This window comes from Triticum urartu, chromosome 5 (assembly GCF_003073215.2).
Source record: "Triticum urartu cultivar G1812 chromosome 5, Tu2.1, whole genome shotgun sequence".
In the NCBI taxonomy this organism is placed as follows: Eukaryota; Viridiplantae; Streptophyta; class Magnoliopsida; order Poales; family Poaceae; genus Triticum; species Triticum urartu.
In genome coordinates this window covers 201,789,336-201,813,983 of record NC_053026.1, presented here as the reverse complement: position 1 = coordinate 201,813,983, position 24,648 = coordinate 201,789,336, and the positions used below count along the sequence as shown (strand labels likewise).

General features: G+C 48.0%; 1 protein-coding gene across 1 annotated transcript; it reads left to right on the top strand.

Moving 5' to 3' along the window:
- LOC125508398 (NAD-dependent protein deacylase SRT2) lies at positions 1-1,598 on the top strand (the record flags this gene model as incomplete). The annotated part of the gene is given in 4 exon segments (XM_048673104.1): positions 1-477; positions 839-966; positions 1,126-1,225; positions 1,310-1,598. Coding segments are annotated over 4 exon segments (387 nt in total). The 3' UTR covers positions 1,364-1,598.
- Positions 1,599-24,648: the final 23,050 nt, after the last annotated feature.

Genomic DNA, 24,648 nt, shown 5'->3' with positions numbered 1-24,648 from the left:
ATTTAGATGTTAATATATTAAAAATATCAAGTTTGAGACCATCAATCCATTCATGTTATCATGTATGTACCGGAGTGGTGCCTCTTGAACCGCACTGTGCGTATATCCCAGTCTTGACTATATATTCAAATTTTTTTGTTCAATTTGGCCCTTGTCGCTCAGTTATTAAGTCTTGTAAATACTTCACTGTCCATAACGTTATAGCAGAGCTCCTGCTTTTCCAGACATATTTTTGTGTGCTTCCCAAGGACCTAAATTGGATTATGATTTCGGTAATGTCTGAGGGTGGAGTGTTGTATTGTTGTGTTGCAGTGGGCTCTAGCTATTGACAGTTTGGAAGAGGGACAACCTGGCTCGAGCAGAAGTTTTGGTATGCAGCAGCGACCTGATGGTGATATTGAGATTGATGAGAAGTTCTGGGAGCAAGATTTTGACATTCCTGGTTGCAGTCAGTGTGGTGGAGTGCTAAAACCTGATGTGAGATTTTTCTTTTTCTTCATCTTTCTATGAGTACTGTTAGTTAATTTAAAAACGTGGATGTGAAACTATGGATTTGTTGTCATTTCAGTTATTGAAAAGATGATAACAGGCAAATCAAGCCATTAAGATTTGTAGCTAGGAACACTTGGTATTAGTAGACACTGACTTCTGTAGCATCTGATGAGCCCATTACTAACATGTGATCTCCTTAACAATTTGTATAACTAAAATGTAGGGTGTAAATTCTTATATCAGCGAGTCATTTCAGTGACGGGCTTTCTTTCCCTAGTCCATGTAAATTATAATAAGGGCATTAAATCTAAAAGCAGTTTTAAATGTCTTATCCTGTTCTTTGAAGGTTGTGATGTTTGGTGATAATGTTCCAATAGAGAGAGCTGATAGCGCTAAGGAGGCTGCAAGAAACTGTGATGCTCTTCTGGTGGTTGGTTCAGCGGTAATGACGATGTCTGCTTTTAGGCTGGCAAGGTATCACTGGAAAATATTGTTTAATCATTTCCATATTATTGTCGATAGCTAGTTATCTTGCTTGCCTATATTTCTTGCTCTGGATTAAATCTTTCAAACTGGATCAAGTTGTCTTATTGGTTATCGCGACATCAAACTGATTATAAATCCCAATCCCAGGCTTGCACATGAAGCAAATGCTCCAATCGCCGCGATTAACATTGGGGGCACGAGAGCTGATAGCATTATATCTTTGAAAATCAATGCGAGATGTGGGGAGGTTTGTTACCTTGGTACTTTTGCCTTTTCTATACTGCAGCAGGTGACATACGTGTGTTGCATCATAATTATCACCTTTTTTCAGATACTTCCCAGAGTACTTCGGATGGGAAGTCTAGCTGTACCAAGCATAAGCTGAACATTTACAGTGTTTGGAGAAATCAGTTACGAGGGAAGATGGGTGAGACATATATAAGTACCTGTAGATCATTCTGTAAACAGGTCAGAACTTCATATGACCTTCCGGTTTGTGTTAGAGCATTATCATGGTTGTTGTAAGTGTAAAATCATTTTTTGTGATGACTCATTAGTTATGTATCCAGGAAAAGTAGACCCAAGTTTATCATCTATATAGTTCCTGTTTTTTTGGACGATTTTTGGAACCAATGTTACTATTTAAGGGGCTGCCAGGTTTGTCCAGAGAAGCTACCCCCTGTGTTCTAGATAAAATTCTGATAACGAGTGTAGCGGTATGTTTGGCGAAGCTAGAGACTGTCGAAATGCAAGTGTGTGTGGTAATACTCTATTCCATGGTGGTTTTGCTCGTTTTACAGAAACTAGTAATGGTGCACGTGCAAATGCACGTATCATCAGATACACCAAATTTATTTATGAAATAAAAAAGTTCTTATTCCATTTTCAAGCTAGTAATAACGTGTAGCGATTATACACGCACATCAACTGATGTAAATTTGATAAAAGAACCTTACAAGTTTATTAATAATAGACTCAATGAATTCATCAGCTTCAGCTTATACCCTTGAATGGCAGTCCAACTGCGAATCCCAAAATGAGAACATATATCTTATAGGGACTGTGATATTTGGCACATGTGTGCCATATAAGCAAAACTGCCACACCTCTACTTCTTTCACTTTAAAGTACCACACGGTCCCCCTTCCTTCGACCCCATCTTCTCCCGAACGACCTTGCAGACTCACTTGAGAAATCTGCTTCTCCTGCATATCTCGCGCGTCCACCCTCGAGAAAACTGCCACTTCTTCATGTCTACCATATGATAAAAAAATATTGCGCATGTGGGATTTGAACCCACACCTCCTTGGCACCAAAGCGCGCCACCACAACAACCTCACCCTTAGGTATTTGTTGCTCAAACTAAAGAAACTAATCGTTTTGATCTTTTTTTTACAATTGTGTTACTACAAAAAAGTACAGAAAATTACCACTATTTTCCCTCGGGACAAAGTTACCATGGTATTCGCATGCAAGTTATCAGACCTGTGTTGCGTAAGTTACCGTGCTATTTACATAGAACTTACCAGGTACTATGTTTCAACAACTACACCCCTTTCAAAGTTACCACTGTGTTATAAGGTCTTTGATGTGTAAAATATCGTGGTACTTACACATAAGTTATCAGGGTATGTGTACATCAACCTCGTCCTTGGTCAAAGTTACCATAAGGGATTGTACATGAGTTACCAGGTCTACAGTTCGTATATTATCATAGTACTTACACCTAAAAACCTGAGTGTGTTTCGATAACTTTTTTCATAACTTTTTCGATGTTTTTGCGTAACTTATCACGCCTATAGCGGGTCAAGATGGGCCGTTTTTCTGGGCCAACCCACGAGCACATGTGCCTCCTCATGACACTAAACATTATGTGGCTTTTCTGTGACACATCATGTGTTGTGTTTATCTAAGAGGCCTCGCGAGGCGAGTGTATGTTTTTAACAACTTGTTTTCCTTTGGTAAAACATTACCATCATGTTTATATTGTAACTTATCGGTTATGAGGTGCTTATATTATCATGTTATTCACACAAAAATTATCGGGCTAGGTAACCTATCAAGCCCGCGGTGCTTAAAATATCATGCTATTTACACAAAATTTATTAAGGGTATGTTTCAGCAAAATTTCCCCCCACGGGTCAAAAACTTATCATGGTGTTTAGTTATCGCGGTGCATATGTTTTCATGCTATTTACACATAAAAATACCAGGGGAGGGAGGTATAGTACCGTGCTATTTACACAGAAGATACCGGAGTATCTTTTCAAAAAAAATCCCTATGGTTAAAGTTACCATGGTGTTTCTACCTCAGTTATCAGATGTGTGCTGCGTATATTACCATCTATTTACACATAAATTATCTGGGATATTTTCACATTTTTCTTCCCTCATGGTTAAAGTTACCACGATGTTTGTATCTAAATTATCAGGTCTATGGCGTGAATGTTATCGTGCTATTTATAGAAATTACCCGGGGCCGGGGTTCAACAAATTTCTTCCCAATGATCAAAGTTACCATGATGCTTTCACCAAAGTTATCACGCCTTCAATGCTTATGACCATGCTACTTACACATAATGTACCGTGTGGTATACAAAAGTTATCATGTTGGTGGTGCGTCATTTATCGTGGTGGTGATGGAGAATTTACCACGGGAAAAGTTTATGTGTCAGGTTTGATAGGTGAAACAAAAGTTTTTCAGTGATAAAATATTAAAGGCAAAACATGTCAAAAACAGTATTTTCCTTAGCTTGTTCAACAATGAGTGCCATAGGTGAGATGGTTGGCTCCCTTTGTTGATTACTTGCAGACCAGAGATCAAATCCCAACTAAAGCATTGTTTTTGCCCAAAAATCTGAAAGGCGCGTGGGACCGTAACTGGTAATTGAAAGGAAGGAAATCAGGAGGGCGGGAAAGGAAGGAGATCAAGAGGAAAGGAAGGAGATCGGGAGGACGTGCGGGAATGGAATGGATTGGAATGGAAGGAGAAGGAGATCGGGAGGGTGTGGCAGTTTTGCAATCCTGCCACACGGTTGCCACTTACATATTTCGATCTTATAGTCCAGAAAAGTTTCACGAATTATATTTCATGAAAATATACAAATATGTTAATTCTTCAGCATGCTTCACCCATTCTCGTATAGAAATCGTTTGTTGTGTATCGACAGTTTAACCTAGGACTCGTGCATGTTCAACACTTCAAGTAATATAAATATAGATCAACGCATGTGTGTTGCTATGTTCACAATACTCACCAAAGATAACAATGACACATAGCTAAACTATAAATAACATATGCAACTGCCTTCAGATATATATGTTTTACACTCAGACAATTGTGATTATTGTGCCGGAGTAACTATGGAACAAACTCTGTATTAGAATAATAGTCGTGTATTGGTTTAACTGCGTTATGTGCAGCCACAAGCAGTAATCTCCATCGCCTGAAAAATTCATGTACTCGACATTGGAAATGTCAAAATTTGTTGCATTTTTTGCCCTCCAGCAACAAGAGCCAGCTCCTTTGTACTTCAGCAGTACCTGCAATTTAGAATCAACGACTCACTGAGTTCCAAGCACAATCACAAGTCTCCAAGGTGACAAAATTTATCGAAAAAGACTTTCGCCCGGCTTTATATATAAAGCAACAACCAACCACAATCTGATATAAACACATGCCACCTCAACTCACGCACACACCCAAGGCTGTATACATAGGCTCTAGGCGCAGCAACACCACACCCAGCCACTACAAGAGCTACTGGGATCCTCAACCGTGAACATGCCACCGCGAAGAGATAAAGCTGCAGACAATGGACCGTGAGCTTCAAGACGGCGCCTTCAGGAAGGTTACGACATCAGAGTGCCGCCACCGCCCGAACCGAGGGTCAGGGTTTCCCGTGGAGCAACATGACGGGCAATGAGGACCGTGACGGCGCCTTCAAGAAGGGGACGAGCTCGCCGCCGCTGGACTACCCAAAGACAAAGCAAGTTTTCACCCCGGTCCACGCTCACTGCCCCTGGCATAGGTACGGAAGCCGCACCACCACCACCGATCGTCATCCCCTAGCCACCACGCCGCCCACACGACCATGGTCACCGGGCAGCACCTAAGCCACGCCCTCCGCCCGCGAGCACCGGGCTTCCACCACCAGAGCCGCCGCCCTGGCATCCAAGACCACCCCACCTCCTTCCACACAGACCACCGGACGCTGCTTTCAGAAAGGCGGGCCCTTTGGGCGAGAATGGGACCCAGCCGGCCAAAACAGGACAGGGGAAAGCCACCGGCGGCTGTCGGGCACGCTGTCATGGGAACGGATCTGACAGTAGAGATGGACGGTACGTAGGAGGAGGTAGTGCCTAGCTACGGCGAGGTTGTACACTCGGATTTACGAGTTCAGACCCCTCTCGGTGGAGGTAACAACCCTATGTCTCAGTGCCGCGGTGGCTCTGTTGATTGGAGTGTTGTGTTACAGGGGGTACGAACCCTTGTGCAAGAGGGGAGGGGCAGCTTATATAGAGTACGTTGACCCCTCGCAGCCCTCAGTTACACAGGGGTTCAATGAGAAAATAAAGTAGCGTACGTTACTGGTAACGCCCGTGTTTAATGATCTTTAAGGTGACAGAGTGAATGCTCGACCGTTGCCATCTAGGTGTGGCTCTTAGCGTTCTATCCTTTGAGTGGATTCTTGTCTTCCGAGTGAATGACATTGGTCGAGTGGAATAGGGGTATCCGAGTGAATCTTCTGTCGAGTGGGTTGCACTATATGATGATTCCAGTTAGTATCTTCTTTCTATCCTTGTAGGTCTTGACCTCTTGTGTGGTGTCCTTGGGTAGGGCATATAGGTCAGGCCTAAGACCCTACCCTAGGTACATGTCATCGTCACTAGCCCCCAAATGGACCGAGGGCCGAGTGAAGAAGGATTGAAGTTGATTTCGACCCGATTCAATGTCCCAGAGACACTTTCTCAGGGGCCTGAAAGTATGCTAGTATTTTAACCCTTCGTCAATCGCCTTGATCGATTCTGGCTTCTTGAGCTTCCGAGTGGAATAAGTAACATAACATCGAGCAGATTTGATTTGGATATCTTTGACGAGATCGACTGATTTGCTGGACCCAGATTTCACAGGATTCGAAATTTGGAGAAACGCGCCGGTCGGGGCATAGCGCGGTAAGCGGGGCAAGTAGAGAGGGACTCCTCGATCATCGCGCCACCTTTTTCGCCACGTATCGAGCTGGCGCTGGTTGCGTGATCTGCTGAGATTGCGCGGGCCCACGAGTCAGTCATTCAGATGCGAGGGTATATAAGGCGGCTCGGCCGATGCGTGCAACAGTGCCCACCATTTCCCCTTTCTCCTTCGCCTCTCTGCCTCGCCTCCTCCAGCGCAGCGCCGCTCTCCTTGATCCCATCGACCACTGCAGCAATAGCGAAGGACAAGACGAGGGCTTTGGAGTGCGCGGAGAAGACAGCCAAGGGGTCGACCTCGCGGTCCGCTTTGCCGCCGGGCTGGATCCTGGGGGATTGGATCCCCTCGCCGGTCTCAGTGGAGGACTTGGAGGGGCTCGTCACCGGCGGGCTGATAGTGGATGGATCTTGGAGGCTACCGGAATGGGAGTCCGAGCCCGTGCCACGCGGCGGCGAGCGGGTTCTCCTCACGACGCATGTGGAAAGAGGTTTCTCACTGCCTCCACATCCATTCTTCCTCGGGTTCTTGAATTTCTTTGGTGCTCAGATTCATCATTTTCCTCCCAACACCATCTCGTATCTTGCTGCATTTGTTTCGATGTGTGAAAACTTCCTGGGATGCCACCCACATTGGGGGTTATTCAAACATATCTTTACTTGCCGATCTCAGTCGGTGAAGAAAGCCAATCCGACTAACGAGATGACCCATGTCATCCATATGTGTGGAGGTCTAGGAGTCCAAATGAGAGGTAGGAGCTCTTTCCCTCCCATGACTTTTCCTGAATCTGTTAGGGGGTGGCAGTTGAAGGAGTCCTGGATTAGGGGGTCCCCGGGCGTCCGGGCTATGTGATATGGGCCGGACTGATGGGCCAAGAAGCTACAAGATAGAAGGCCTTCCCCCGTGTCCGGATGGGACTCTCCTTTGCGTGGATGGCAAGCTTGGCATTCGGATGTGAAGATTCCTTTCTCTGTAAACCGACTCTGTACTACCCTAGGCCCCTCCGGTGTCTATATAAATCGGAGGGTTTAGTCTGTAGAGGCAATCATAATCATACAGGCTAGACATCTAGGGTTTAGCCATTACGATATCGAGGTAGATCAACTCTTGTAACCCCTATAATCATCAAAGTCAATCAAGCAGGAAGTAGGGCATTACCTCCATCAAGAGGGCCCGAACCTGGGTAAACATCGTGTCCCCTGCCTCTTGTTACCTTCGATCCTCAGACGCACAGTTCGGGACCCCCTACCCGAGATCGGCCGGTTTTGACACTGACATTGGTGCTTTCATTGAGAGTTCCTTTGTGCTATCAACAGAAGGTTCGATGGCTCGTTCGATCATCCACAACGATGTCGTCTCTGGAAAGACTTTCCTCCCCGGCCAAATTTTTGTATTCGGTGGCTTCGCACTGCGTGCCAACTCGACTGGCCACCTTAAGCAGATCGTCAGCTACACCCCTGGTCATCAGATCAGTTTTGGAAATCTGAACTATGTCGCTGATATCCAAGGAGACTTGATCTTCGAAGGGTTTGCGGCCCCGACCGCCGCTCTGGCCTTAGATCCAGAGCAGACTACCAGGTTCGAAGACGGGAGTTTAGAGCTTGCCGGACTCCTTGCAATTATGGAACTTGCTACCGGAGATCTGGAGGGGACTGCGTCATCGACAAACCTGAAGACAAACCAGGCTCCCCTTGTCGCTAAAGTGTTGGACTCCCCCTCGGACTCCATATCCAACTGTTCAAAACAGAATTCAATAAAATTTCCCACATTTTGATGGGATCCGAAATATTTTTATCTCGAAATTTCTAGTCAGATTAAATACAATTTCAATATAAATTTGTATTACGTAAAAATTCCAATGAAACATTGCGCGCAACAATTAATGAAATTAAAATTTTCAAAACCCAAAAAAATTATAAACTAATTACGTGTTTGGTGCATTTTTTATAGTTACTTCCAGTTTTTATAATGACATCCCATTTATTATTTCTTAAAGCCCATTTCCTTGTTAAGCCTAATGCATCCCTCCTTGGAATGATTTGCAGCCCAGCGGGGCGGAGAATAACAAGTTGACCTTGCCTGGGTATTCCTCAAAAAAAAAGAGCTGGGCTAGCTATTTTCAGCTTGAAGAAAATTAATATCTGGGCTGGATATTTGGCCTGGGCTAGACGGGCCATAGCCCGCCCAGTTAATACCCTGCTCTCCTCTGAACAACAACGAAAACATCGCTCAAGAAAAACTCTGCAGTGCTCACACCTCAAAAACAAAAATACCGCTCGAGCTGCTTGGTCCCAGCTGTCAGCCGCTCCTTGTGCAATTATCTCGTTTATTGACTATATAGGTTGACAATGGTGTGGGACGGTGATGTCAGGAAACCAGGAGGAAGCAAAAAATATTATAGTTGTATATAATTAGGAGGCACTTGCGTACGTGCGGCTATGGCTCTGGTGGGTCCCCACTGTCATCCTCTCCAAGTAAAGTCATCTCCTCATTCCTCATGTCCGTTGACCATGTTGACAACGCGAGACGGCGGCACCACGACGAGCGCAACAACTCGAGGGACGACGGAGAGGGCCTCGCGGGCCCTACGGATGGTCTGATACAGCGCCCACTGCTCATTCGAGAAGCCAGGATCATAGGGCCACATGTTCGTGATGGCATTGTCGTTCGCTTGTTCACCGATGCTCGTTGAGGAGACGGAGGTTGCAGCACAGGTCCTCCTGCACTGGTAGCTCTTCTGCCATTAGGGCATCGAAGTGCGGCCGCACCTGCTCTATGATGAACATGGCATGAACCGGCTTGGACAGTGGCGCCGGCTCCTGGTCGGAAGTTACGTCCATCGTCTGATTGTCGACGCTCAGCTCGGCGAGCTCGCTGGCGAGCCAGCATGTCCGGCTGCTGGACCGACCCGCTGCCAAGCACGAGTCTGACTGTCGTGGCCCACCCAGACCGCCTCCCTCGCCCGCGCGCGCTTTCCGCCCAAAACGGTTAGTGCCGCCCGCCCCGCTTCCCGGTGCAGGCGATTGCTCTGCCTTCAAACGACAGAAGTGCCGTCCGTCCGTCCGTCTGCCGCCCATATTGATGATACACGGTTGCCGAGGCCGCTACTCCAGCGCCACACGTCCGTCCCTCCGCCGCCCACCATTGCTATATAAACTGTTGCGCCGGCCATAGCCGCAGTCATCCGCCTCCGTTCCCTTTCTCCTGTCCACGTCACTACTGCCCACCATGGCTTCCTCGCACTCCAGCGCTCTTCGGGACGGGCGGACGATGAACCACAAGAAGATGGCAGCCATTGTTGCCGAATGGCTGGCCGGCAGGCAGCCGGAGGACGACGATGTCCCAATAGATAACACGGTAGTCGACGATCCGGCACCAACCCCCTCCTCCGCGCCATCCTCGCCGGTGCATTGCACCATGACCATCAGCGAGGCCCGTGCCCAATACATGGACACAGTGAGGCAGAAGCGTGAGGAGCAGTTCCGGGAGACGCAGGCCGATGACACCTACAACCACCACCTCCTCCAGGAGCACCTGCAGGCAGAGGAGCAGATCGCCGCGGAGCGGGCAGAGCAGGAGGCGCTGCTCGACTCGTACTTCTCCACCCGCGAGGGCCGCCTCGAGCGCTGGCGGTATCGCATGGAGGCTGCAACTGCCTACAAAGAGGACCATGAAGCGGGCAAGGCGCTGTTTGGCGAGATCCAGGACGAGGCAGAGGACAATGCCGGCTTCGACGAGTCCCCGCCCTGCGGCACCAATAACGAGGCAGAGGACACCGCAGGCTCCGCCGAGGCCCCGACCCACAGGCACCGAGGCGGAGGACCTCGCCGGCTTCGGCGAGGCCCTACTCCGTCGAGGCCCCGCCCCGCCAACAACGAGGCAGAGGACACCGCCGGCTCAGCCGAGGCCCCACCCTGCTGGCAACGAGAGGGAGGATTTCCCCCGTTCTGCCAAGGTGCCGCCCCGCCGGCAACGAGACAGAGGACATCGCTGGCTCCATGGAGGCCCCACCCCGCTGCCAATGAGGCCGTGCCACACAAAAAACGAGGAAGAGTAGAACACGGCAGGTCACCGCCGCTCGGTCTAAGTAAGGCCGCCGCTGCTACCCTCCGGTTGAAGCCAAGATAGGCGGGTTGACCATTGACGGCCGATTAGCTTCTTGGCGGCGACGTGAAGTCAGAGAGCTATGTTGCAGAAGGATGATACTTCAGTTACTTAACTGCTGGTGCAGTTGGGTCACTGACACGTGGGCCCAACAGCCATCTGGGCCACATGTCAGTTACGCAACTGCACCTGTAGTTAAGTCAGTGAAGCTCAGTCCGCTGGAGAATAAGCTTTTGTTCGGCTCAGCCGGACATAGGTGGGTAGATTCGGTTAATTAATTATACCTCCAGTGCACCCCTTTTTAGTTGAAGAATGTATGAAATGTAATGAAATCCGACATGTTTATATGAAATCCGACCGTGTATGAATGAATTTAGTTCGATTAGTTCAAATTCTTGTATCACTGGCATTGGATCAACATGCAAAACAATACGTACTAGGATTATTCCCAAGGTGATCACCTCGTTTGCAGCAATTTCACATGTACTCCATCCGGTCCTTTTTAGTCTGTATACAAGTTTTGTCTGTAGTCAAAGTATCTCTACTTTGACCACTCTTTTAAAAAAAGTATGAACATTCACAATGTAAATCAACTGACTTGAAATAAATCTAATATGCGAAGTAAAAAGGAGCAGAGGGAGTACAAAGAGTTTGAGCTGCTTTTTAGCATTCCTGTACATTGCAATCAAACACACATGTCTGGCAATTCATAGAGAACATTCAAAATAATCGATGATTATGCATCTCAGCGATTCACATGTCAGAGCCAATATTTACTGCACAACTAAACAATAAAGAAAAATCGATCGATGCTACTGACAGCAAAGGGCATCCCATTCAAAAATATCAAACGCATGTCTTCTTGCTAACATCAATGAGCAAAATTTGACAAGGTTGTCCCATTCCAGAATGTCAAATGCGTGTTGTTTTGCGTACATAAATGAGCAAACTTTGACAAGGTTTTCCCATTCCAAAATATCAAATGCCTATGATTGTGGAATGGGCAGGGTTTGCCATCAGTTCGGACATTGACATGGCACCTCGTGCTAAATAAACCAGCTGTTCTTTTTGTGTAGTTCCACCAAAATCAACCAAATTCACGCGTAGCTTGTATGATTTCGCCTTTATATGTTGCAACGCCTTGAACATATCGGCACCTCCTTTCTTGTGGTGGAAATGAATGATTCAATGTATTCATGAACATTTTGTGCAGTTCCCATTGAAATCAAGCTGAGCACCCCTGTTTGCACAAATACAAAATAAGTGATTAGTATAAAGCAAATTGTACTATGAATTGACAGTTTAAACAGGCACCAACATGGTCCATGTAGAGCACACTTTTAAAAAATGGAACTCATCAGAAAGAATCCTAGAACAACATTGTACTTGCGCATCACAGCAAAAAAGATGGAGATCCGTCTGTCCTTTCAAGCTGAAGTTAGTTTGGTCTTGTGGGGAGTAATGTAACCATCCTTCAACTGCTCCTTCTGATGAGAAGATAGACAGGGCTTCTTCATCCTGGCATAATCAAAACTAGTCACTTCACGTACTCCATATTCTTCTTCAGAGGAGGATGATCCTATTGTGCAAAGACAAGAGGACAACTAAATGCTAGCATCCCTGTTTGCTCAAAAAAAGGAAAGGAAATATTTAAAACAACTCATATGAAGCACTTCTCAAGGACAATTATTACATGGGTTGAAGGTGTTATTTCGGTGGCGGAGCCTCCGATTGTGTCAGAGTGTTCGGTATCGGGGATTTTGGCCGGGTCTGGACTATTGTTACCGGTGTCCCCTTCCCATACTACGGATGGCTTGGACAGCCTCTCTAAAAATATGTTGGGGGGGGACCGCATCACGTTTTGCGCCGATGTGGGCAAGGATATACGCCGCCTGACTGTTTTCCCGAGCCACATGGTGAAATTCGAGCCCCTCGAACCGAGCTGACATTTTTAGGACGACGTTTCGGTAGGCCGCCATTTTTGAATCCTTGGTGTCAAAGTCTCCATTTATTTGCGATATTGTGGGGTTTGAATCCCCACGCACCTCCAGGCGTTGAATGCCCATGGAGACTGCCATCCGAAGACCATGCAACAGAGCTTCGTATTCGGCTGCGTTGTTGGAGTCTGTATATAATATTTGCAGTACGTACTGAACGGTATCTCCGGTTGGGGACGTCAGGACGACGCCAGCCCCTAGACCCGCCAGCATTTTAGAACCGTCGAAGTGCATGATCCAATTGGAGTATGCGCCGTACTCTTTAGGGAGTTCGGCCTCCGTCCATTCGGCGACGAGGTCGGCCAATACTTGCGACTTAATGGCCCGTCGAGGTTTGTATGTTATGCCGAACGAGAGGAGCTCAATGGCCCATTTGGCAATCCGGCCCGTAGCGTCACGGTTGTTTATAATATCATTAAGTGGCACTTCCGAGGCTACTGTAATCGAACACTCTTGAAAGTAGTGTCGCAGCTTCCGGGATGCCATGAATACCGCATAGGCTATCTTTTGATAATGTGGGTACCGTGATTTGCATGGAGTGAGGACAGTGGATACATAGTATACCAGCTTTTGAAGAGGGAATTTATGTCCGTCCGCTTCCCGTTCGACGACGAGCACTACGCTGACAACTTGATGAGTTGCCGCAATGTACAACAACATTGGTTCACCGATGTTTGGCGCGGCCAGGATTGGGTTGGTTGCCAAAATAGCCTTTATTTCTTCCAATCCGGCTGTGGCCGCGTCCGTCCACTCGAAGTGTTCGATGCGCCGAAGGAGGCGATAAAGGGGTAAAGCCTTTTCTCCTAAGCGAGAGATAAAGCGGCTTAGAGCCGCCATGCATCCAGTTAACTTCTGGATTTGTTTGAGGTCTGTTGGGGTAGCCAACTGTGACAACGCTCGAATTTTGGCCGGATTAGCTTCAATACCTCTACTGGAGACAATGAAACCTAGGAGCTTTCCGGCTGGTACGCCGAAAACACATTTTTCCGGATTGAGCTTGATGTCGTATGTTCGGAGGTTGTCGAATGTGTGCCTCAAGTCGTCTATCAAAGAGGCGACATGTTTGGTTTTGACGACCACATCATCTATGTATGCCTCTACTGTTTTGCCGATTTGTTTCTCCAGACATGTCTGAATCATGCGCTGGTATGTTGCGCCGGTGTTTTTGAGCCCAAAAGGCATTGTGTTGAAACAGAAGGGACCGTATGGTGTGATGAATGCCGTTGCGGCTTGGTCAGACTCCGCCATCTTGATTTGGTGGTAACCGGAGTATGCGTCGAGGAAACACAATGACTCATGTCCTACGGTAGCAACAATAATTTGATCGATGCGGGGGAGGGGGAAGGGATCCTTTGGGAAAGCTTTATTGAGGTCCTTGAAATCGACACAAAGGCGCGAGGATTTATCCTTCTTTGGTACCATCACTAGGTTTGCTAGCCAGTCCGGATGTTTTATTTCTCTGATGAATCCGGCCTCCAATAGCTTGGCTAGTTCCTCTCCCATGGCCTGTCTCTTAGGTTTGGAGAAACGCCGAAGAGCTTGCTTGACCGGCTTGAATCCCTTTAGGATATTGAGGCTATGCTCGGCCAGCCTGCGTGGGATCCCTGGCATGTCTGAGGGATGCCAGGCGAATATGTCCCAATTCTCGTGCAGGAACTCTCGTAGTGCGGCGTCCATGGCGGGGTTTAACTGTGCCCCGATGGAGGCTGTTTTTGTAGGGTCCGTTGGGTGGACTTGGAATTTGACTATTTCATCCGCTGGTTTAAAAGAGGTGGACTTGGATCTCTTATCGAGGATCAGGTCGTCCCTGTCCACTGTGGAGCATAGCGTGGTTAATTCCTCGACCGAGAGGGCTTCGGATAATGCCTCGAGGGCCAGTGCGGCTGTTTTGTTTTCGGCACGGAGTGCTGTGTCCGGATCACTGGTGAGGGTGATGATTCCGTTGGGCCCGGGCATTTTGAGCTTCATGTACCCATAATGGGGTACGACTTGGAAGATCATGAACGCCTCACGTCCTAAAAGGGTGTGGTATCCACTGCTGAACGGGGCCACCTGAAATGTAATTTCTTCGGACCTATAGTTCTCTGGCGTACCGAATACCACATCTAGTGTGATTTTCCCAGCGCATCGTGCCTCCCGACTGGGTATGATTCCCCTGAAGGTTGTGCTACTTTGCTCAATGCGGTTCCAGTCTATTTCCATTTTTTGAAGAGTTTCCTCATAGATGAGGTTTAATCCGCTGCCGCCGTCCATGAGTACTTTGGTGAGTCGACAGCCGTCCACAATTGGACTGAGGACCAGTGCGGCTGGTGCTCGGGCTGTTCGGAATTTAGGTTCGTCACTGGCATTGAAGGTAATAGCCGTGTCACTCCATGGATTTATTGCTGCTACGTGGCAGATTTCGGCCATGCTGCGGAGTGTTTGCTTGCGCCTATTATTTGACGCGAAGGTCTCAAAGACTGTTAACACCGTATTGTTATCCACGGGATGGTGCTCTGTGGCATTTGGGATAAGAAGATCCTCACCACTTTTGGCCACCTGCCGGAGTATCCAACATGCTCTAAGGCTGTGCATTGGTATTGTATCCGCTGTACCATGAATTTTGCAGGGTCCGTTAAGCCATCCCTCCAGTACGGTTCCATGCCCTGTAGAGGGTTTTTGTTTCTTTACAACTAGCTCGGGTGCCTTATGATAGTGCGCGCTTTTACTTTGGACTGGGTGTATATTCGGAGCCGGATGATCCCAAAATTTCGTTTTGGTTTTCCAGGCGCTTTCCATCGCACAGTACTTTCGTACTATGGACGCCAAGTCAGCGAAGCGTGATATGTCACGGCGACTTAAGGCGTTAAGGATTCCCTTGTCCATGCAATTACTGCAGAAAAGTGAGACTGCATCTTCCTCGCGACAGTTCTTAACCTTGTTCATCACAAGGAGGAATCTGGCCCAATAATGATGTACTGTTTCATGGGGATCTTGCCTGATGTGGGAAAGATCGTTTATGTCTGGGTGGGTGGGGGTATTTGAGTCCGAACCCCTACCCGATCTGAGACCCAGGGGTCGAGGAGTTTCCAATCTTGGAAGTTCGGGTTCCAGAGTGTTGCCCGATAAGTCTGGCCCGCTGCCTGATTCTAGGTTCAGGGCTTGGGTGATGTCCTCCTGTAAGCGGGTATCTGGCTCGGAGAGCTTTGGAATCCGGACATAGTTAGTCCTCAAAATAGAGGAAGAGTTGCCGCATTGTTCCTCCACCACCGCAACGTGATGGGTGACTGATGGAGAGTTAATCTCCCCTTGATCGGGTTTAAGCCCAATCCGATCATAGTCCGTAGCGACTCCCAAGGCGGCGATGCAATCCAAGAGTTCGTTTAGGGAAGAGAGCTCCATTGGATCCATCTGCTCGGCGAATTCCGAGCCGACATGGAGTCTACTTTTGATGACCCGAGAAGTCATCGTCGGTGCAGCGGCCGAATAGGCAGTCATGATGAAACTGCTTAGCCGGAGAGTTTGGCCGACAGCCAGAGCTCCCCCGGTGGTAATGTTGTTTTTAACAACGAGATGAGGCATCCTTCCTTACGGCGACGTCACAGAGGAACTCTCAATGAAAGCACCAATGTCGGTGTCAAAACCGGCGGATCTCGGGTAGGGGGTCCCGAACTGTGCGTCTAAGGCGGATGGTAACAGGAGGCAGGGGACACGATGTTTTACCCAGGTTCGGGCCCTCTTGATGGAGGTAAAACCCTACGTCCTGCTTGATTTATTCTTGATGATATGAGTATTACAAGAGTTGATCTACCATGAGATCGGAGAGGCTAAACCCTAGAAGCTAGCCTATGGTATGATTGTCTGTTGTCCTACGGACTAAAACCCTCCGGTTTATATAGACACCGGAGGGGGCTAGGGTTACACAAGGTCGGTTACAAAGGAGGAGATATCCATATTTGTACTGCCTAGCTTGCCTTCCACGCCAAGTAGAGTTCCATCCGGACACGAGACGAAGTCTTTAATCTTGTATCTTCATAGTCCAATAGTCCGGCCAAAGGATATAATCCGGCTGTCCGGATACCCCCTAATCAAGGACTCCCTCACCCCCAAAACAAAAAGATCAGTTCGTTACATATGTGCGTACTGCGTTTGTTATTGTTTTGCCTTTTCGACCAACGTAGGTGCTGGATAGCCAGTCTGTACTAGTACTTTCCCCCCTTCCTTTCCTCTTTGAACCACGTCCTAGATTCATGCTATACAACTTTCCCCCTTCCTTTCCTCTTTGAACCACGTCCGAGATTCATGCTATATAACTTTCCCCACTACTTTCCCCCTTCCTTTCCTTTTTGAACCACGCCCTAGATTCATGCGATACAACTTTCCCCACTACTTTCCCCCCATTCCTTTCCTCTTTGAACCACGTCCTAGATTCATGCTATACAACTTTCCCCACTACTTTCCTGTTTGATCCAACACCAAGATTCGAGTGCAGAAGCGGAAAAAGCCCACATGCAGCTAGAGCAATGCATGTGGAATTAAGTAAATTATACCTTAAGGTTCTTGTGGTGTGGTTCGGTGGGCGACCGGAGGCCATTCTGCCCACACTATGTACGGTGGCGAGGAAGAAGGGGTCGGAGGCCCTCCCACGCTGCCGCTGGGTGAAAGAGAATAGCTGCGCTGGTAGTGGATTCCCTCCCTCGCCGACGGCGACAATGTTAAGTCTCCTTCCCTTCCCTGTAGACGGATCCTGCTGGCTCTTTGACCAGTAGTGAGGGGGGAGAGAGAGGCCAATGAAGTCTTGTTTAGATCTGGAGAGGGTGAGAGAGTGTGAAGAGAGCGACTACAAGCGCTGAGGCTCCAGTGCGTATATATATAGTGGAGAGAGAGTGTGAAGAGTGCAAACCCTAGAAAACAAGAAAGAAGTCGAACAAAAACAAAATTATGCTCAAGTGTGATTATCAAACCCGAGACCTCTAGTTTGATGAGCGAACAGGCTAACCAGCTACACCACCCTCACGTTATGTTTAACGAGAGGAAAGTAACCTTTTATACATTCCTGCATTCGTGTGACAAGCATGCCGTGTTTTTTTTTGCGTGGGAGTCATTGGGATTTAAATCATAGTCGTGTCATGTGGCTTTGGTGGTAAGGTATTTTGGGATTTAAAGCAGTGTTGGTAGTACAGAAATAATGTAGCCTTAGTCACCTTACCTCTCTCCACGTAGTACGTTGGGTCCCACCAGTCAGAGGGTGAAACAAACAAATTAATAAGAAAAATATTAGTACGCGAAATACAAATTAATATAATTTTTTGTGACATGCATGAAAATTTTGTTAGTTCAATCTATGGTCAAAATTTGACAGAAAAACAATGGGGACCAATAAACTAGGACGGAGGTAGTACGCGAAGTTTGTCGTCGGAAGCGAGCCGATCTGGCTCTCCTGAGCTAGCAAGGTTTTTCTAGCCCACCCAAGCTAGCTGGCCCACAAAAGCTAACATATTTAAACAGTTCCAAATGCCTAACTTTGCCCGGCTAGGCTATAAACTGTTCTTTCCAAGGATCCAAATGCTCCCTAAGTAACTCGCACGATATTCCTATTCTATGAACCTGTGTGTGCGTGTGTGTGTTTAATAACATGTGTGTGTTTGAGAGAGCGACACATTGACCTACTCCTACAGAGAGATGGTGTTTAGTGTACGATTTAGCTGCGAGAGTCGGTGCATCCTCTCATTTCTGGGCGTCCGGTCGAGACAGGCGGACCACTGCCACGCCCGCTCCTGACCAGCCTGGCCCACCCAAAGCCCCTCCATTGCCTGCGCGCGCTTCCCGCCCGAAACAGTCAGCGCCGCTCCAAAGAAATGGTGCCACATTCATGCCCGGGCAGAGCGGGTGCGACCTCTCACTGGTGCCTGCGTTGAAGAGAGAAGCAGATTCAAGAGTGATGGTTTCTTCGTCCGTCCAACTTACTGTTGGGTCTACGTGATTTGACGGCTCATTGGTCATTATTACTGAGGTGGTAGGACTGCTGGATGTCCCACGCTTTCGGCGAAAGGAGGTACTACTAGATTACAATTTTCTCCATTCTTACAACGGAGGAGTGCGAGAGCAGTGAAAACACGCAGGCTCAGTGATTACATGGCCCACCTCACATTATTACCATATTTTCTGGACACCGTGCGACACCTAAGTCTTTACATAGTACTCCCCTTGTTCCTAAATACTATAAGTCTTTTTAGACGTTTCAAATGGAATACAACATACGGATGTATGTAGACATATTTTAGAGTGTAGATTCACTCATTTTACTCCGTATGTAGTCACTTGGTGGAATCTCTAGAAAGACTTATATTTGGGAACGGAGGGAGTACTAGTATAGTACGTACTATAAAATATCAGCGAGATAAATTTGTACAATGTTATGAAGCTTCCAGCTTCCAGCTTCCACCTTTCTCTATGTTTGACCGAGGAAGCAGCCATCATTTCACTCCTTGTTGAGTATCCATCCGCAGCTACCTTTGTGAATAAATAAAAATCCTCTTCTACCTCCATAGCATGGTTAATAATATAGCCATGTCAATAAACAACGTAGAAATATGATTCACTGATACAATAGGGCTGGATCTAAGGCTGGTGATTTTTTTACTTTGTCTCTTTCTCTTTTGTCTCATTTACTCATTTTACATAGGAGCACGTGTAGAGGATGGCTATTCCTTTCGATGGGACTTCTTCATGGGGTTTAAGACTAAGGCTAGTCATAGTGGGGAGTAACTTAGACTAGTAACATGCTTTTGTTACTACGTAGTAACATATAGATGGTAACATACAAACCTTCATAAATTGAGACATAGACTCATTTTACCTCGGGGTGTGTTATGTTACAGTAACATATTATGTTACCACAAGCATCTCTTCCCTCATTAACTCCATGCCACATAAGCAAATTTGTCTCGGGATGTGTCATGTTACTACATAAGTTACTCCCACTATGACTAGCCTAAGCAGCTCCGAATTATGCCTGCTGCCCATCACTCTGAATCATGCCATCTATGATAGGGAGTAGTCCCATTGCAACAATGAGGTCCACTAGGTCTAGCACGTCCTGTAAGAAGAGACTGTCACGCAAAACATACATCTTGTTGCCTTCTTCCTCGTACAGTACGTACCACTGGTACGTACTACTAGTACTACTACTATGTGACACCCCCGATTTGACCGTACACTAAACATACACGCAAACGTGTACGATCAAGATCAGGGACTCACGAGAAGATAGCACAACACAACTCTACAAATAAAATAAGTCATACAAGCATCATATTACAAGCCAGGGGCCTCGAGGGCTCGAATACAAGAGCTCGATCATAGATGAGTCAGCGGAAGCAACAATATCTGAGTACAGACATAAGTTAAACAAGTTTGCCTTAAGAAGGCTAGCACAAACTGGGATACAGGTCGAAAGAGGTGCAGGCCTCCTGCCTGGGATCCTCCTAACTACTCCTGGTCGTCGTCAGCGGGCATCACGTAGTAGTAGGCACCTCCGGTGTAGTAGGAGTCGTCGTCGAAGGTGGCGTCTGGCTCCTGGGATCCAACATCTGGTTGCGACAACCAGGTAGAAGGGATAGGGGGAAAAGAGGGAGAAAGCAACCGTGAGTACTCATCCAAAGTACTCGCAAGCAAGGAGCTACACTACATATGCATGGGTATCAAATGGAGTAAGGGTATCATATGTGGACTGAACTGCAGAATGCCAGAATAGAGGGGGATAACTAATCCTTTCGAAGACTACGCTTCTGGCAGCCTCCGTCTTGCAACATGTAGAAGAGAGTAGACTGAAGACCTCCAAGTAGCATCGTATAGCATAATCCTAACCGATGATCCTCCCCTCGTCGCCCTGTGAGAGAGCGATCACCGGTTGTATCTGGCACTTGGAAGGGTGTGTTTTATTAAGTATCCGGTTCTAGTTGTCATAAGGTCAAGGTACAACTCCAAGTCGTCCTGTTACCGAAGATCACGGCTATTCGAATAGATTAACTTCCCTGCAGGGGTGCACCACATTCCCCAACACGCTCGATCCCATTTGGCCGGACACACTTTCCTGGGTCATGCCCGGCCTCGGAAGATCAACACGTCGTAGCCCCACCTAGGCACAACAGAGAGGTCAGCACGCCGGTCTAAACCTATGCGCACAGGGGTCTGGGCCCATCGCCCTTAGCACACCTGCACGTTGCGTACGCGGCCGAAAGCAGACCTAGCCTAGTGGCGTTCCAGTCCAATTCGGCGCGCGCCACTCAGTCGCTGACGTCACGAAGGCTTCGGCTGATACCACGATGCCGGGATACCCATAACTACTCCCGCGTAGATGGTTAGTGCGTATAGACCAAATGGCCAGACTCAGATTAAATATCCAGATCTCGTTAAGCGTGTTAAGTATCCGCGAACGTCGACCAGGGCCAGGCCCACCTCTCTCCTAGGTGGTCGGAACCTGCCCTGTCGCTCCGCCTCAAAGATCCACTCGCGGGTGCTCCTCAAGCCGACCCGTCTTTAGTCACCACATGTATCATGTATAAAGTATATAGTATATACCCGTGATCAACTCCCGAGTGATCACGGCCCGATAGTATAGCATGGCAGACGGACAAGGATGTAGGGCCACTGATGATAAACTAGCATCCTATACTAAGCATTAGGATTGCAGGTAAAGGTAACAACAGTAGTAGCAAGGACAGGCTATGCATCAGTATAGGATTAACAGGAAGCAGTAACATGCTACACTACTCTAATGCAAGCAGTATAGAGAAGAGTAGGCGATATCTGGTGATCAAAGGGGGGGCTTGCCTGGTTGCTCTGGCAAGAGAGAGGGATCGTCAACTCCGTAGTCGTACTGGGTAGCAGCGGCGTCGGTCTCGGTGTCTAGCGAGAGAAGAGGGGGAAGAAACAATAAATATAATGCAAACAAATGCATGACGTTGCATGACATGACAAGTATCGGTGCTAGGGGTGCCCTATCGCGGTATGAGGTGATACCGGTGAAGGGGGGAAACATCCGGGAAAGTATCCCTGGTGTTTCGCGTTTTCGGACAGATGAAACGGAGGGGGAAAGTTGCGTGTTCGCTATGCTAGGGATGCGTGGAGGACAAACAGACCGCGTATCCGGATTCGTCTCGTCGTTCTGAGCAACTTTTATGTAAAAAGTTTTTCCATCCGAGCTACGATTTATTTTATATTAATTTTAAAAGATTTAAATCAATTTTAGGATTTATTTAATTATTTAAATCGACATTATCCTGAACAGTGTTTGCTGACGTCAGCATGACGTCAGCAGTCAACCAGTCAGTTGACTGGGTCAAACTGACACGTGGGTCCTACTGTCATTGACTAAGACTAATTAAACAAGTTAATTAGTTTAATTAGTTGTTCAGTTTAATTAATCAAAATTAATTAAGTTAATTAATTCTTCAATTAATTAATTAATTAATTATTTTTATTTTTCCTTTTTTTATGAAACGTTCTCAGGGGGTGGGGCCCCCATGTCATTGGCCCTAGGGGCCAAAAGGGCGCGCGGGTAACGGGAAACGGGCACGGGCGTGGGCACCCGTCGAGGCTGACCCGGGTGCGGCGGACGGAGCCCAGGGGCACCGAACCCGGGCGCCGATTGAACGGGGCCGCAGTTCGCGGCGGCGGCGAGCGCAGGGGACGGCGGCGCGCGGGCGCGTGGGGCCGGTGGCCAGGGGCGGGGCACGTCTGGGGCGCACGGGGCGCGGCTAGGCGTGGCGCAGGCGCGCGCGGAGGTGCGGTGCAGCGGCCGTGAGGCGCGGGCGTTGCGCGAGCAGCGCGCAGCCGCGGGGTGGAGGTCGTGGCTTCAGGGCGACAGCAGGCGGGGCTGCGTCGTGGTCTAGGCGCAGCGGCGCACGCGCGAGCGTGTATGCAGGGGCGACTTGCGGTGAGGCACGGCGGGCACGGCCAGGGTGCACGTGAGAGAGGGGGGCGACGGGGATCTGGCGGGCGAGCGCGCGCGAGGGCACGGGGAGGAAGAGGAGGACCGGGGGTCCTCACCAGCGTTGGTGAGCAGGGGGGCGGCGAGGCTCGGTGGAGCCTTTGGGGAGGAGGACGAGGACGCATCATCGGCGAGGAGGATACGAGGAGGACGAAGCGACGGGCGGTGGCGGGATCCGGCGAGGAGGAGGATGTGGCACGGGCGCGCGGGAAGGGTCGTCGCCGGCGGGCGGCTTCAGGCGATGGCGTTGAGCGGCGGGGGGGGGGGGGGGGGGGGGGGGGGGGGGGGGGGGGGGGGGGGGGGAAGACGCGGTGGGATCGAGCCCTCGATCTCGATCCAGATCGGGGGAGAAGGGAGAGAGCATGTGGGGGGGAGGGGAGTGGGTGTCGGCGCTAGGTCACGGGGAGGGGAGGAGGCCTAGTAGGCCAGGGGGTGCGGGAGTGGGTCGGCTGGGCCGGCCGGGCTAGCCCCGTGGCCAGCTGGGCCGAGGCCCAGCGAGGGGTGGGGCTTTTATTTTTCTTTTGTTGTTGTTTTTTTTTTCTTTCTGTTTTATTTTAGTTGCACTATATTTTTGGTTTAGTAAAATATGAAAATAGCTCCAAAAATAGTGTGTCAAATTAATCCACTGTCTCTAAGAAGTTTTACCTCAGAATAAAAATAGTTTAGTATTTGGTAAAATATATTAGGAGTATAACTAATTGTTTTGATGTTGTTTTAATCACTTTAGCGTATTTAAATATTTTATAAAGATGTGGTTACTCCACCAATAATAACCTATGCAATATTTGGTTCACTCCGAACATTTTAGTTTTAATATTTGAAAACTTTTATTCTTTGGTTGATTTTGAATTTGAATCAGTTTCGAACTAACACGAGATTAGGAACCGTAATCGAGGTGACGTGGCATCATTAGCAGAGGTTCACTGTAGCTTAAATATCCGGGCGTCACACTACTACTACTCGTTCTCCTATAAACCTTGCGCTTGGCATCTCCAAAATATTAACCTTGCTATTGGCTCTTCGCCTCTTCGGGAAGTCGAGCAATAATGGTACTGCAGTATATATCATTCTGGCTATATGGGACCGAATGAATTGCTGTACGTCCACCACGTGGGCGAGGGAGAGTGCGTACTATTATGTCTGTTTCAATATTGACCACATATGGAGCAAAATGAGTGAATCTACACTCTAAAATACGTCTATATACATCAGTGTTTGGAGTATGTACTAGTAGTTCATATTGAAATCTACTAAAGGACATATATTCCAAACAATATGATAATCTCTCTAACCAAGGTAGGGACGAGGAGTAAACAGAGGGAGTAGTAAAATTTTCTCCTCGTCCTATGAGCCACCACGCGCGTGGGCGAGGGAGCAGGCGTAAGGCGTAGTAAGCAAGCTTCACCTCGCCTGCGAGCCACCGCGCCCGTGGGCGGGGGAGACGGCGTACTAAGCAAGCTTCTTCTCATTTTGCGAGTTGACGGGACACATCAAACACTGGTACGTGTCGGTCCTAAAGAAACAGTTTTTAATCCCTTTCCGCGACGGCATTTAGAACCGTCGCCAAGTGAGTATGGGCGATAGGGGGGGTCCTTCCCACACGACCCAGAAACCGTTCGGGATATGCCCTCCTGGCACACATGCTCGGCAAAATGAGGTCGTGTGCGACCGGCGAGCGCTCAAATATGGAAATACATACAGTAGTGCTAAAAAAATACAATTATACGGCGAAATTGTTTCTGGTCGCAAGTACATCCCACACAGTCAGTCCCCGCTAAATGTTTTCTTTCGTATATACATCCCACACAGTTGCTACAAGGAAAACATTTGCGCAAGGTGGCGTAACGCAAACAGTTTTAAAAAGAATGTCGTGTGTGATTGTTCATTGATCCAACATGGTTTATTCCTAGAAACGTGTGCATTGCCTGAGGTCATCGCCCACGGTGTCTTCTCATTAACCGTTTGCAATAGGAAAACCCAATTAGCAAGCTAATTGGCCAATTAGCGGGCTAATTGCCCTATTATTAATAATCCATTTACTAATCTAATTCACATTCATATTAAGCACATAATATATTCCATTTCCATATTAAGGAAGCAGGATTTTATAATTGAAATACATCGGAGTACAACATGATATAGTTTCAGCACTCAGCTACCCCATTACACAACTGCACCAGCAGCAAGTTTCGCATGCAACATCTAGAACCTTTCGAAATTAGCATCATAGACGGTACATAGAGAGATGCATCTCATCTGGAAAACCGCTAAAGCGGAAGGCGAATATTGAGCCTTCATTCATGTTGAAGGTCTTTGCAACTTTAGGCCAGTGCCCTTGGATGATTGACCGTCCATCCTTCGACCTCTTCAGGAACACTTCGATATTGAACCGTGGGTGTTGTATGAAA